The sequence below is a fragment of the Natrix helvetica genome (assembly GCF_964273705.1).
Source record: "Natrix helvetica genome assembly, chromosome: 1".
Classification (NCBI taxonomy): Eukaryota; Metazoa; Chordata; class Lepidosauria; order Squamata; family Natricidae; genus Natrix; species Natrix helvetica.
In genome coordinates, this window is record NC_138548.1 from 107,988,684 (window position 1) to 108,003,354 (window position 14,671).

The window sequence follows — 14,671 nt, forward strand, 5'->3', positions numbered from 1 at the left end:
TCTATTTTCTTTTCAACGTATTTAAAGTTCATTTATGAATTTCAGCATAGTATCTTATTATGTATCAAAGTACATATCAAAGTATCTTATTCTTTTTCATACTTTCATTTTGAGTCTTAGGAACAAGTTTAATCGAGGTTCTGAATGTCTATCATGCTGATCATTGTTCCCTAAAATCTCTCTTCTCTTGAAAATAAGCAAGCCTGCCATATACAAAGAACTCTGAGAATTGGTATCAAACTAAGAAATCTTTCTGCATAACAAATGTTACATAAATTAAACAATTTCAGAACTCTAGACATTTTCCACTAATAGACACAATTTTTCTCAAATGCCAATATTACGTGGTGTATTAAAATACAATTTACAGACTACATTGGATAGAGTGTTCAGCATGCCAAGAAACATACTGAAAATCTCATGAAGTTAATACCATCATGAAAAAACCCACCATTTTGACATTACTTGATATTAACAGTTTTATTGTTAATTCTTTAAAGGACGTGCATATTTTGAAGAATGAAATGAAATGGAGAAACTGAGGTTGATAATGCTGCTAGATGCATTCTGTTTGTATGGGCAAATAAAAGCTCCAAACTGGTTTTAATCATTTCTTTAAAGCTCCCAAACATAGAAAACAATTTTAAAAAAAGAATAAAGGGCAGCTATGTATGTTTTTCAACAAGCCACTTTTACACTCACAAAAGTGCTGCTGGAGTTTCAGCGTTAATGTGCTTAGGTGACAAAAAATAAAATTAAATTAAAATAGAAAAGGAAAGAAAGATGTAATATAGAATTTATCTTATTTTTAAAAGGGTACCATGATTTACAACAACACAGTGAATGCAAAATTGTATGTAATAGTCTTATTTCAAATCCACCTACTTTTTGCCTTAGATAATCTGGACTCATTTTTGGTAATTAACAAAGTCCATTTTTGTTGAAAGGCTTAATCTTTTGTGAGCTGCAGTTCACAATTTAGATGCAAAGTGGCTAGACTAATGTAGGATTTAAACTGGGGTAAGGTGTAGGGAAAAGGAGGAGAAGGATGCAGGTTTCACAGAAGACAGACTAAAATTTCAGTATCATGTTAAAAAACCATTTTGTTTCTTAAAACCTTCTGGAATTGCCTGAAACATTTTGATGTATCCCAGCTCAACAATTACTTGTTTGATGTGGCTGTTAAATTCTCACTTTTCCAAAACAGACCCTCTGAGGTCTCCTATGGAAAGTCTATTGTGCCAAACCTTTACAACATAAACTTGCATGTCAGAATTTTCCCTCTCAGAGTTTCCTCTTGCCCATCCTTGGCAGTGCAAAGGGTGGTGAAGAAACAATTCTAATCAAAGAATGTGAGTCTTTTAGCTAAGATAGTTACCACCTAAAACTAGAGTATACTATACAATCTCTATACTGATAAGAGAAACACAAATTGGATTTCTTATTCACAACTGCATATTTATGAAGACATTGCATACAACTCAAATGTAAGGCCAAAAAAAAAAACAATTACTGTATGTATAACTCTCTCTATGTGTGTAAAGTAATTTATGTGTCTAAAAAAAGTACAAAGAACCAAGGAAAATTATATATACCAAACAAGAAAAATATATTGGTTTACTCCTTTAAGAAAATGAGTCTTAGCATTTTCTCCTTCCTTCTTCCATAATTAGCCACACACTAAGAAGCTACTGTGGCATGCCGCCATTTATTACAAGGAATACTTGGAACATTTAACCTTTACCATATGGAATCTGATTTCAGAAGTGACCTTAAGGTACTGCGACCTTACAGTATATAGACCACCAATTAAGCCCAAAGGAAAAGCAGCTCCCAGCACTGAACTTGGCTGCTCAATAAACTGACATTTAATATCACTCATAAGATATTTTTTTCCTCTTAAAATATTAACATTGCTCAATTATTTTCTTAATCTAAATAGATTAAATTGCTACCCTTGGCAGAAGTTTTATGTAAGAGTGTGAAATACATTTAAAGTTATAAATCAAGACGGGAATTGCTGATTTCCAAAGAATACTATGTGCTAAGTTTTTCCTTAATTCAAGTTCAGAATGAAATAGTCTTGAGACTATCTTGGTACAATAAAGTCACTTTTCTACTATAAAAGAAAGAACACTGACAACAAACCATCACGATTGATTCCTTCATTAATTTGTTCTGGCCCGAAATGTCCCTTGGTCCTTGAGAAAGGGAGAACAGCTATAAATCCAAAATAATAGCCACTGTCATATGCAGCATTTTCAGTCTACAAAACTGATCTGTGGAAACCACCTAGAGTATTATGGTGAGTAAAGTTTTTGTTTGCTTGTTTGCTAAAAAAAAAAAGGAACAATTATATTTCTTTTAATGGGAATTATTTTCTGGAAAAATAAAACAATATCTTTTGACTTCTGCATCATCTTCTCCTAACCTGCCCACAAGAGCTCAAGTATTTATAAAACTCATCTCTTAGAAAGAATATTATTTGGGAGATATAAAATATTTATTGTTTTAGCTAATAAGGTGATCCTGAACTGAAAACTAAACAATGTCTTGCCTGCCACATCTGCTAAAACCACTTAGCAAATGGAAGTTAATCTTGCATTTTAAAGGGAAACTATTTGTGGAATACAAGTATTTATTTCAGGTAAATACACATCATCTATCCCAGAATGCCACCAAGACCATTCTTCACCCTCTTTCAAATAAAAGCTTAAAAGGACTTCATAAACAACACAAAACATTTCAAATCCAATCTGTTTCAAGTTCAAAATGACCTATTTCAAGCTGGAAACAGTGGTTTTTATTCATAAGTTTTCACATGGGCTGAACCAAAAGCTCTACAAACGATCTCATTATAGATGAGATTTAGAAACACAGAGAAACAGTGATAAGCCCAGCCACTTGTCCATCTATCCCAGCATTGGCCGGGCTGCCTGGAAGAGGCTCTTGGAAGTATCAGGCTGTAGTCTGACTCTACTACCTGCTACATTTAATTAGAAATGCCGGAAACCGAATCTGAGATGTTATGAATGCACAATGTCTCTTCCTTTCATCCCATCACCAACATAGCTCCTTCCAATTATGAATTACAAGAGTCATCCAATGGAAGGAAACATTAGCAGTGTAGAATATCAAAGTACTTGTCCTGTGAGGTTGGTACCTGGACAACATATAACAAATACATTTGCCTTTGTGTAAAGGACAGTGACATCTTTAAAAATTAATACTAGTACCAACCAGTAGTGTGATGCTGAACTAAAATATTTGTTTGTGCTACAGAGCTTTGGGAAACTATGGTCACCCAGAGAATCCTATGAAACCTATTACTAGGTTCATACTGCTGTAGGTAATTATCTGCCAAACGTATCTGTATTATCAAAATCTGAGATATATAGAACACCATATTGGTTGTGGACAGAGAAACTATTCCCTAATATTTAAATGCAATAGTAGGTCTTTTATTGATGGTAGTTTTGTTTAGTCAAAGAGAGAATCAATGCTGTAGTTGTTTTAATGATTTTATACATATTAACCAAATGCAAATATATATATTCAGTATTTGTGACTGAAAGACTACTTCTAATAATTTTAACAAATTATTCTCCAAAGAATAATAATTCACTGTATTTATAAAACAGGTCAACCCCCATCTCTTCTTATTTGTAGAGCCCAGTGCCCCTCCGGCACAAAGCCAGTTTGGCAAATATGTATCCCAAGAGTAGAGCACAGGGATGAACATCTGGAGAGGAAAAATTAGGAGACTACCATGTGCAAATGAAAGGCATTTTCCAAGTCCTGGTAAAAACAAGCTTGAATCAAAGCCATTATGTTTAGCCATAAATAATGGCCATTAAATACTGGCACCAACATTTGCTTTCACTTTTGAAATACCATATGGTTGCTTTATTTTCAGGGTAGCCAATATAATTGAAAATGCAACCATTTCCAGTATATCTGATATTAGACTAAGTGCCGTGTCAGCACATGACTCTTAATGGCTCCAAAAACAGGATTTGGAGAAAAATAAATTGCAGGATATTATTAGATGCCCATTAATACCATACAGTACAAGAAAACAAAGGCTAATGTTTTATTATTTTTTAAACAGAACCCTCCAAATTATAGAAATCAGATGATTCAAACAGATGTCCAATGTCAATAGTTTATGAAAGATAAATCCTGACAAAATACTGGAGCTTAAAGGCTCTTTTACAAGCAAATATACAAAAGGTAATCTGTAAACTGCTGTTTCCAGCAGTTGTGCTGTTAAACCCTCACTGGAAAAAACTGAAGCATGCCATACACATTTGAACACAGTCCTATTTGCTCTCACAGATAGTATAATTCTCCTCATCTGGCTGGAAACTTCAGAGATTCTTAAGGTAAATTACAAAAAATAAACCTGCTCAAGTGTTTCACTCTATGAAGTTAATATTTTAAAGATGCTGTCTCCACACCTTGGTCTTCTACATTCCATTCCACTTGTCTTACTTTCAGTCATTCAGTTCATTATTGAATGAAGCTTTCAAAGTCCCTCTTTTAGGGCTGAGCAGACTTGGAAGTCTTTTGAGTAAGGAACTCATTTCAGAAATGACAGAAAATTGACATAAATGATTAATATTGATTTCCCTCTTGCTTGTTAAGAAAATTAAAATCACAATACCACATAAATGCAGTGTAAGTTGAATTCAATATTGAAACACAAAATGAGTCTTGTTTTGATTCGTTTGCAAAATTGTTTCCTCCTTAATAACCAAATTGTTATTGCACAGTAGGTTAGGGAGGGTTTTGAGGGGGAGGGTGTGTGTGTGAAAATATACACATCTCTGTATTGTAAATTTTCCTTACTTGCTTCTAAAATTGTACTTCCCTTGAACAATCCTTCAAAGCAAATTCTGGTTCAGATCAATGATGCCAAAGCATGACGTGGCATTGTTCTCTTATAGCACTACTGTCAAACAGTTCAACAATACATTTGGGATAAGCAGAACATCTCTACCTTTATGCATTTGGAATCAAAGAAAGATTTTCTTCAAGCACAGCAAACAAAAACTCTAAAGTGCTTTGTTATCCCAGGGGGAATATTGACAGGAAAATAATTACAATTTCATTTTAATTATCACAAGCGATCTATTCACTCAGAGTTAACAAAACCATAGCAACAATATTTTTGTAGACCCTCTCATTTAAATTAACATCTTACAAGTATCATAACTGCTCTAAGAAGCATATGATACTATTTTGCATGCATTAGGAAAATGAATCATTGAAACCTTTCTTACAACAAGCCTAAGAGCTCTCATATCTAGAACAATTGCTAGAAGAAGAAGCAGCAATTCTTTAGTCCCCAATTTTAAACCAATTTTCCATTATGCCAAAAATAAGGTGATATGGCTCAATGCATATTATTAAGAGCTCAGTAAATGAAACAACTTTATACCACAGTTCAATACTAACAGATATTGTGATTTGGATCAAAGCTGGTACAAAAGGCAGAAAGGTGGAGAAGAATGTGGGGGACTAAAATAGTATTCCTACCTTAATAAATTATGTTGGGAATACTACTTTTAAACCAGCCACTAATTGCTGCCTATAAGACATGCAATTGTGAAATAGAATTGCTTAAATTTTTACCTAGGAAAAGTATTTTCAAAAACCAGCATGTCAGAAACTAGATCTTCATTTGATCTTCCCATTATATTTATATAATCTTCCACTTTTTGAAAAGCAGAACAAATGTTCCAAGCTGCAATGCTGAATCAGTAATAGTGGGCTATATCCAACATACATTAGCTGACTTCCATTTGTGTAATGGGATTTTCCTTTCTTTCCCCTTCTTGTGCATGACCCTCAAAGCATACACAAAAGAGTTTGTCAAACTTCTACAGGAGAACTGGAATAACTCCTAACCCCAATATGATAACACTTAATAATTAGTCCCATCTGACTCACATGAAACAGCTTTGTAAACTGTTACTTATACTGTAGATTGATATAATGATGCTATGTTCACTTTGGGGAGATGGGATCAATCAAGGATAAATTTGTTATGGCAGTCTCATTCAACATACTTGAGAAGTGAATTAAAGTAAATGAAAAAAATAAACTGTATTTGCAAAAAAATAGTTAAACACATGAACAAAAACAATCTTTGCAGATTATAGGGCAATGTCACAGATAACCGCATTAGTAATCTGTACCCAGCTAAATCATAAGCTAAGTCTGTTATCTATAAATTCATGTTACCATGCTGTTCAGAACTTTCTCTATTTGTAGAAAGTCTCCACAGTTGTTAATACATAACGGGTATCATTTTTCTTCCAATTAAAAATCAAATCAAAGTTTCTAAAGCACTTTGTAAATCCAGGTTGAAGATATCTGTGCCACTCTCAGATAAGAGCACACCATCTAGGTGGAACAGTCCAGGAGATTCTGGTACAAGTAAATCATGTTGGATCACAGTCCCTCCAATATATTGTATAAAATAGCCCATTTCTTCATTGAGTATTCTTCTGCTTCTCTCCATCACTTTATGGGGTATCTCTTGATTCCATACTTTCCGGGGTATGATATTAGACCAGACTAAAAGGGTATTCTTGAATATTTGCTTAAGAAGTCCAAAATCTTTCTTCATTCGGTTTATGACATCCAAATTACTGGCTGTCCCCAAGTCATTGCCTCCTAGATGGATCACCAATATATCAGGATCTGTTAGCCTCCGTCTTGTATGCAACAGGATGGGTACTAATTGATCCCACACCATTCCACTCTTTCCTAGCCAATGTAATTTGGCATCGTCCAGTCGAATTCCCAATTGTGGACCAAAGCTTCTTTCAAGTGCCCGTTTTTCTGCCCAGAAAACATAAGAATGACCACAAATCCATACCTGTTTCTGCTTTCTTCTGCCATCTGCTATTAAGAGAACAAACATACATTAATCCTTCATCAACTTTGTGGTCAAAGCCCTTTCTGAAAACTCTACCCAGAATAGTTTTCTGCATTGCTCCATGTAAAAACAATCAAAATGTTAGACATGAACACGCAAAAACTTTCCATATTGCCAATTTGATTTGAACGGTACTTCAAACAACTGTTAATATGTTGGTGTATTCAGTTTACAGATAAATGATTGCATCTAAGTTATATAACAATAAAAAGAAAACCATACTTCCCCCACCCCCATTCCCTCTATCTATTGATATTTTCCAGAGCAACTCAGAGCTATCTTTGCCAAGTGAAGACTCAAGTAGACATTTAGCTCTTCTTGAAAGAGCAGTTAACATTGTTAGCTTTCAATATTCAGTAACCAGTTATTGATAGACTGAACCTAGACATAATCCCCACCAAGACAATTTAAGAGATTAATAGAGATAAGAATAAAATATAATTACATAGGCCAAAAAACACAAAGTAATTGAATGCCAGAGTTAATTGAGATCATCAAGCATGGCAGATAGTGGTTGAGAAAGCAGTGCAGATACAATACTTTTTTTATTGTATCTCTTGTAGTTATGTATCTACGAAACCATATTACAACTTTTTGAAGGAGGATCAATTTTGTTTTGCTGAATTACATGCAAATGCTTAGGTTCCTCTTTAAAACAATAAAAAAAGGTATGACGAGAGTACAGATTGACGATTATGATTTTGAGTCTCCCAAGACTTCTCTTCTTACTTCTCTACCTGACCCTCTGGTGTCTGCATTTTGCTAGGCTTCTTGTCGTCGAGAATATTCCGTGAATGTGCTGAAGTCACCCAGTAAGAAACAGCACAGTATTTCCAGATTAGGGAACACCTGTCCCCATTAATATCAAATTCCATTCATGGAACAGGATACATTCTTGATTTGGCATTCAGTTCAAGAAGAGTTGGTAGTGCGAAGTACAAAGAGTCTGTATGAAATGTTCATAGAAGATTATGAATCTCTGCAGGTATGATAGCTTAAAAGTGTCTGTTCCAGGCAGTTAATAGATCTGAATGACTGCGTAAATTCATTTTTTTCCTGAGCTTGAGCTGAGCTTCCTGAGCTTTTGACAATACTGTCAAAACAACAACAACAACAACAACGTCCTGCTTCATCTGTAGAATACAAAATAATCCCAGGCAATGGACACTGTTGATTCAAAGTATACTTCCGTCTCTTACCAACATCTGATTAAGTAGGCAGATACAAATGACAAAACAGGAGGAATGACAGTTTGAACACCAATAAAGAAATCTCAGAAACCTCAGGCTGAGTGGGTACTAGCATCTCTTTGCATTCTGTAAAGTGAAGGTAGCAAAAGGAACCATATTTTTGCATTCTTATTGCGTCAGATCCAAATCATAAGTCCTCGACTTATGATCACAATTGAGCCCAAAATGTCTGTTGCTAGGCGAAACATTTGTTAAGTGAATTTTGTCCCATTTTATGACTTTTCTTGCCACAGTTGTTAAATGAATCATTGCAGTTGTTAAATTCTAACTCTGCTTGTCAGAAGCTCGCAAAAGGAGATCACATGATCCCAGCATACTGGAACCGTCATAAATACAAGTCAGTTGCCAAGCATCCAAATTTTGATCATGTGACTATGGAGATGCTGAAATGGTTGTAAGTGTGAAAAACGGTCCTAACTCTTTTTTTTTTCAGTGCCTTTGTAACTGAATGGTGACTAAACAAACTGTTGTAAGTTGAGGACTACCTGTAAGTTGTTGCTGTTTTTCCATACTGAATAGCATCTTCTTTTTTAGTATGTGGAGAGAAATAGTAGCCAATGAACAATGCAGCAGCAGATAAAGTTGACTATTCATTGTAAATCTTGAAGATATGAAGGTCTTGATGATTTTGTTGTCCCCTTTAGAATTTCCACTGTTAAAGTAGCCAAGGTTCATGCTTAAACACAATTATCATCTTCTGTCTTCAAAGAGGCAATTACAAGATATTTTTTTAAAGTATAAAAAATCCTAAATCCAAAAGATTTGTGTAATTACAAACCAGTATCCACTACACCGCTTTTAAAGCTATAAATAAATAGCTCTGGCAGATACTGATTAACCTGAACAATTTCAAAGGTTGGGCTAACACTCTGATTGCGCCCAAAAGTCTTTGAGAAAGTCCTTTTTTTAAAAAAGACACCTTCAGAATGCAGGAGAGGGACTTCTTCCATCATGTTCCCAAGTTATGGAATAAATTGTCTTGGGCGCCATATTTAGTTCCGTCTATCTTAGCTTAAGATTTACTGTTTTTTGGAAATTTTTATCATTATATTATTAGGCATTTAATTAAATATTAATTATTTTTTGTTTTTCTACATTAGCTGCCTTGGTAATCTTGGATGACTAGGAAAAGGGGATACATTCTGGCTTTTCAACAAAATATCATTACAAGAGAGTCAACATGCCCTGGACTGCTCTCTGGACTAAATGATGCTGTGCCTTCTAAACAAATTTTTGGGTTTCAAGATTTATGTTTACTTCTTGGGAAGGCAAAGTCCCAATCAGATGAACAGCCAAGATGTGGTCATTGCTTCCAAATTTCTAGGACTTTTTACAAATGGACTTAATTGTAAATGCACCATTTAGTCCAAAGCAGTAAGGAATTTTAGCCATGTATGGAATAAAAAACAGCTGCTGATCTGAATTTTTATCTGACAGAAAGTAAAATGTACATACAATAGTCATACATCAATTGAGTATCTACCCATGAAATTGGATATGCATGCTACTTCTAACAAGATGTACCTGCTCAATAATACATAAAGAATAGAAATCTGGAGGCCTGAAAATGCATCGAAGAACATATTGAAGATACCTCAAGCCTATTCAAACAAATTTTCAGCAACATTGACTGTCAAGGTTTCCTATGTTTATCTGTAATTATATTCTTTACTATACTATATTTAGCTGCAGCATCACTATTTGCATTGTAGTGATTACACTGTCGGTATTCCTATGCATTTGTTAACATGTTAAAACTTCTCCCAAAATCTAAATGTCAAAACTAAGATTAGCTGCCCAGAATAAGATTAGAGAATAAAACAATTACGTAATTTTGTTCTATTTGCTTTTTGGCTTTAATTCATTTTCGACTTACTAAGATGACAGTTTCAAACACATACAAATTTTTATCACATACAGGAATCAATTAAAAATAAAGACTCCTCATGAGTGAAACAGCAGAAATCATTCATTGTTTTGTAAATCAAATATTGGAGGAAAAACAATATATGTAATATATGAATTAGTAAAAAAAAAATCAAAATACTGCTTTTATCATAGGTTTCTTTTGTTGCTATAACAAACTTAACAATTTTTGTAAATGTAAGTATTTTGGTTTTTGTACATTTGCAGATGCAAATCTCGTTTTCCACCTTTGAAATGGTTCTTTTGAAATTACTCACCCACGGTGGTTACGGGAGGTTGAGAAGGATAATGGGGTGTGCTGGTTGTTGCTGGAAATGGCCCACTAGGTGCAGGATAAGGGTAGCCTGGATAACCACTTGACCAGGAAATGAAAGAGAAAACAAAATAGGATTATTCAACCTTAATGGATTCAACTATAATCAGATTACTATTCAGTTTAGTGATAAATTCATTGATGCTTATATGTTTGAAAACTACTTCATGTTATTTTTATACATGAATATTATATTTTTAAACTCATGCTCAAAACATTTGAAGGAAAGACACCGAATTCAGCTATTCAAGGCTTACCGTATATACTTGAGTATAAGCCGACTCGAGTATAAGCCGAGACCCCTAATTTTACCCCAAAAAACTGGAAAAAGTTATTGACTCGAGTATAAGCCGAGGCTGGGAAATGCAGCAGCTCACGGTAAATTTCAAAAATAAAAATACAGGTAGATAACAATAAAATTGCTAAAAGTGTGTGTGTGTGTGAGTGAGACAGACAGACAGAGGAACAGAGAGAGGGAGAGAGAGAGGGAATCAGAGAGAGACTGACAGAGACAAATCAGAGACGTACTTTTAACTACCTGGCAGTGGCGTTTTGCCTTGGGGGGCTCCTCAGAACATCCCAAGACTTCGGAGGGAAGTTTACAGCCCTCCCTCGGAACGCTTCAGAGGGAAGCTTCTGCAAAGGCGAGTGACAACAAGTCTCCCAGGCTTTAATTTGCCGAGCTGTCCGCACGCGCCTGTTTTCCACGGCGTGGAGCAGCGGCGAGATTCTGCGCGGCGAGCGATGATTCTAGGGGCCATCCGGGAAGATGAGGAACGCGAGGGGGGACCCTGCCCCCCCCACTGATGGTCCCCGGAATCATCGCTCGCCGCCCAGAATCTCGCCGCTGCTCCACGCCGTGGAAAACAGGCGCGCGCGTACAGCTCGGCAAATTACAGCCTGGGAGACTTGTCACTCGCCGGGGTTATGCAGAAGCTTCCCTCCGAATCCCGAGAGGAGGGAGGGAAGCGGGCGCCTGGCACACAGAAGAGCAGCATTAAAATGTTTAAAGAGCCACATTTTTTTTTTTGTTCACTGGAGTATAAGCCGAAGTGGATTTTTCAGCCCAGAAAGTGGGCTGAAAAATTCGGCTTATACTCAAGTATATACGGTAGTCTCTTGTTAACTGTTTTCATTCTGCTCTGTTACTTTCATGAAAAGAAAACTGCAATCTTTTAAATCATAGCATGGACACCAAGCAGATTCCTGTATCTCCTGGAAGATAAAATGGTATTTTTGCATTCTGTATTTCGCATACAGATGATCAAAATGAATTACAACTTTTTAACAGAAAAGTACACAGAGGAATGCTATGGGAGGACAAAAAAATCCCAATAAACTGAGTATGTTGCAGGATTTATATTAAGATCAAAAGTACTGAAAACATCCCTAGTAATTCACCTAGATTGCGTAGCCATCAATTAATAATTAAATAATTAAAATTAAAGAATATTCAAATGAATAAAAATAATGCAGCCTTTAGCTTCCTTAAAAATACTTTAAATTTGCCTAGTGTTGTAGTTCTTGAATGTTGCTGAATTAGAAGGCTGAGCAATGTAATCCAGCATGATCAGTGGTGAAAATGTTCTAGTTTTACCGCAGAGCCACAAATTTGAGATCTCCTTTACACATTTCAGAAATTCTAAGGAAAGGAACAGCCTTGCATTTCCCAGTACTGTTTCTGTATTGTCCACTGCTGACTCTATCCCTAGACCTACATGTGAGAACTGCTCACATACGGGAACCTCATTTGCCTTCTTGTTGTGTACATTTACATATGCATTTGCATGTTAGAATGGCATTGCAGCAAGACCCAGGACAAGGAGCTCTGTTATAGAGCCCAGTCATTTTCACAGACACCTGTGCCTTACATATATGTGAATTCAACACACATACATAAATTTTCTGACACTGAACCATACCTGTTTATGGGAAATCTGCCATCCCTCCAAATATCAGAAAAAAGTTCAGAAAGCTTGTTAAGGCAACTGAAGCAGGTTAAAAACATATTTTGGGAATGATAATCAAACACTAAACTGGCCTTGCGAATAGATCAGCGGAAATAAGGATCACATACAAAACACAATAATCATGAAAGGTGGTAAAGGAGAAAATAATGTATTCCGGTTGAATAAAAGCTTCAAGGAGGTTTGGAGAGATTGGGCTTGCAATGAAAATATTAAAAAAGCATGCATACAAAGAAGATATTAATTTGCTTCTGGACCAACTACGGAAGTTAATGCAGAAGGAACCTGTCCTAGCTTTTCTTGGATGTGATGAAAGCTTTAGAACAGGGGTGTCCAAACTTGGGAACTTTAACACTTGTGGACTTCAACTCCCAGAATTCCCCAGCCAGCATGGCTGGCTGGGGAATTCTGGGAGTTGAAGTCCACAAGTCTTAAAGTTCCCAAGTTTGGACACCCCTGCTTTAGAAGAATGGGCGAGAGAAAGAAAAGAAAGTGGGGCTTATTTATTTGAACACTAAGAGTACCTTTCCTCAAAGGGAAATGATGCCTCTTCTATATATCTGCTGGCTTTTCTTGCAAAATACTTATCTATCGAGTATCAGCTCAGCATTAGATGCACCACTGTATGTCTGGTTACCACAAACCACGGAATGAAATCATGATCTACATGTTAATTTAGGCTGCAGAAGACATGAAGGCTATTCCAAAAACATGCACAACTAACATGGAAGCCTTCTTTCTCTGAGTGACTGCAGAAAGACCTACCAAACCAAGTAGATCACCAGCTTGCTGCTTAGGCATTTTAAGTGTGATACGCAAATGAGGTTTTAGATTTCCCTACAGATTTTCTATGCAAAGTTCTAAAGGTGGAGCTACTGGAAATGAAGTAACACATCTTGTTCAACCTCCTGATCAAGCAACGTCTAATTTCTGAAGAAGATTCTTGTCTAAAAAAAATTAACAAAATAAAGCTAAATTTATTTAAACAATTCATTGATCTAAACTTTCTAAATAAGCAGTGACTCAAAAAGAAAAGCTTCATAGAGGTCAATTTGGAAGTGCGCATATTTTTGAAACATATGTTTAGACGAAGATTCCATCTCAGAAATAGCACAAAAGGACATAATCAAAATTACTATGTTTCTCACCGTGCAAGCAGATTTATTTTACCTTGGGTTAGGAGGTTGTCCAGGAGGAAAAGGAGAGATTCCGCTTGGCATTCCTGGCATATATGAAGCTGAGTACAAAAGCAATTTTGCAAATGTTATCAGTCGGAGATAATTTTACACATTAAAATGCTACTTTTATACTGCCAAATGTTTTGAAATATTTCATTTATGAATATTTATAAAAATAAATGCTTCAAAGGTTTATCACGTATGCTACAGTAGCAAAAGACAACATGATGCCCTCTGAAACCCCTCTGGCATCCCTATGACCTTATTTTCAGGTGCAGTGAATAAGAGCAGGATGTTTGCTGATAAGCCAAGTGGCAGTTTCTAGCACCATCTTTATTTATACGAATGTATTCGCCCAAAGGAATTGTGAGAAAATAAAAATGATGCGTGGCTGCGGTTTGATGCTTTACTTGGAAATATGTCCTTCTGCCCAGAAAAAAAGGTCAAAAGACAAGTGGAACTGATAGATATTATCTTGCCAGATTGGAAGGAATGAAATGAAGCAGTTACACTACTATTTTCGGGGTAGCAGATATTTTATGAAGAGCTACCTCCAGTTAGAGTGTTATTTTTTGTAGTCGTCCACATTTTTAAAATTGCAAACATTAGACCTAAAAGCTCATTCTTGGCTTATAGCACAAAACCTAGAGCTGTACATGCAAAAATCTAGCAATATAATGAAGTTTTTCCTTTTAATTCTTTTCACTGCATTTCTTAAAATTCAGTTTAACATACAGGAAGTGAGAGTGTTGATCTTGGGGGAAAACAAATGAAATGTACTATATTAGGTTTAAATAACATCTCTTCATGCCAATTTAACCTTCTTAAACTGTATTTTAATCATTTTCATTATAGTTTATTATGTCACCAACATCTAGCCAAATAAATTTCTGGAAAATTTATTAGTTTGGTCATTAATGTGCAATATTCCTATAATTTGTAAAACTTTACTTTTGCATTCAAAGTCATTTATTAACTAAAAGATTTCAAACTAATGGATAATAAATGTTTGACTGACATCTACTGGCAAGAGATAATAAATTCATTATGCAGGTGCTTGGCAGTATGCATATTGAAAATGTTACTGC

General features: G+C 35.5%; 1 protein-coding gene across 3 annotated transcripts in view; it reads right to left on the reverse strand.

Annotated features, from left to right (window-relative positions):
• TSG101 (tumor susceptibility 101) overlaps window positions 1-14,671 on the reverse strand; it is a 33,141-nt gene that overhangs the window by 6,982 nt on the left and 11,488 nt on the right. Inside the window, exons 6-8 of one of the 3 annotated variants that reach the window (XM_081955128.1) lie at window positions 13,576-13,642; window positions 10,383-10,480; window positions 2,740-6,912 (exon numbers count right to left, since the gene is read on the reverse strand). In XM_081955128.1, coding sequence (XP_081811254.1) covers window positions 6,335-6,912; window positions 10,383-10,480; window positions 13,576-13,642 — 743 coding nt within the window. In that variant the 3' untranslated portion in view covers window positions 2,740-6,334. Of the gene's footprint in view, window positions 1-2,739; window positions 6,916-10,382; window positions 10,481-13,575; window positions 13,643-14,671 lie in introns of those variants that run through there. The other 2 variants (XM_081955127.1, XM_081955129.1) reach the window with 2 other exon arrangements.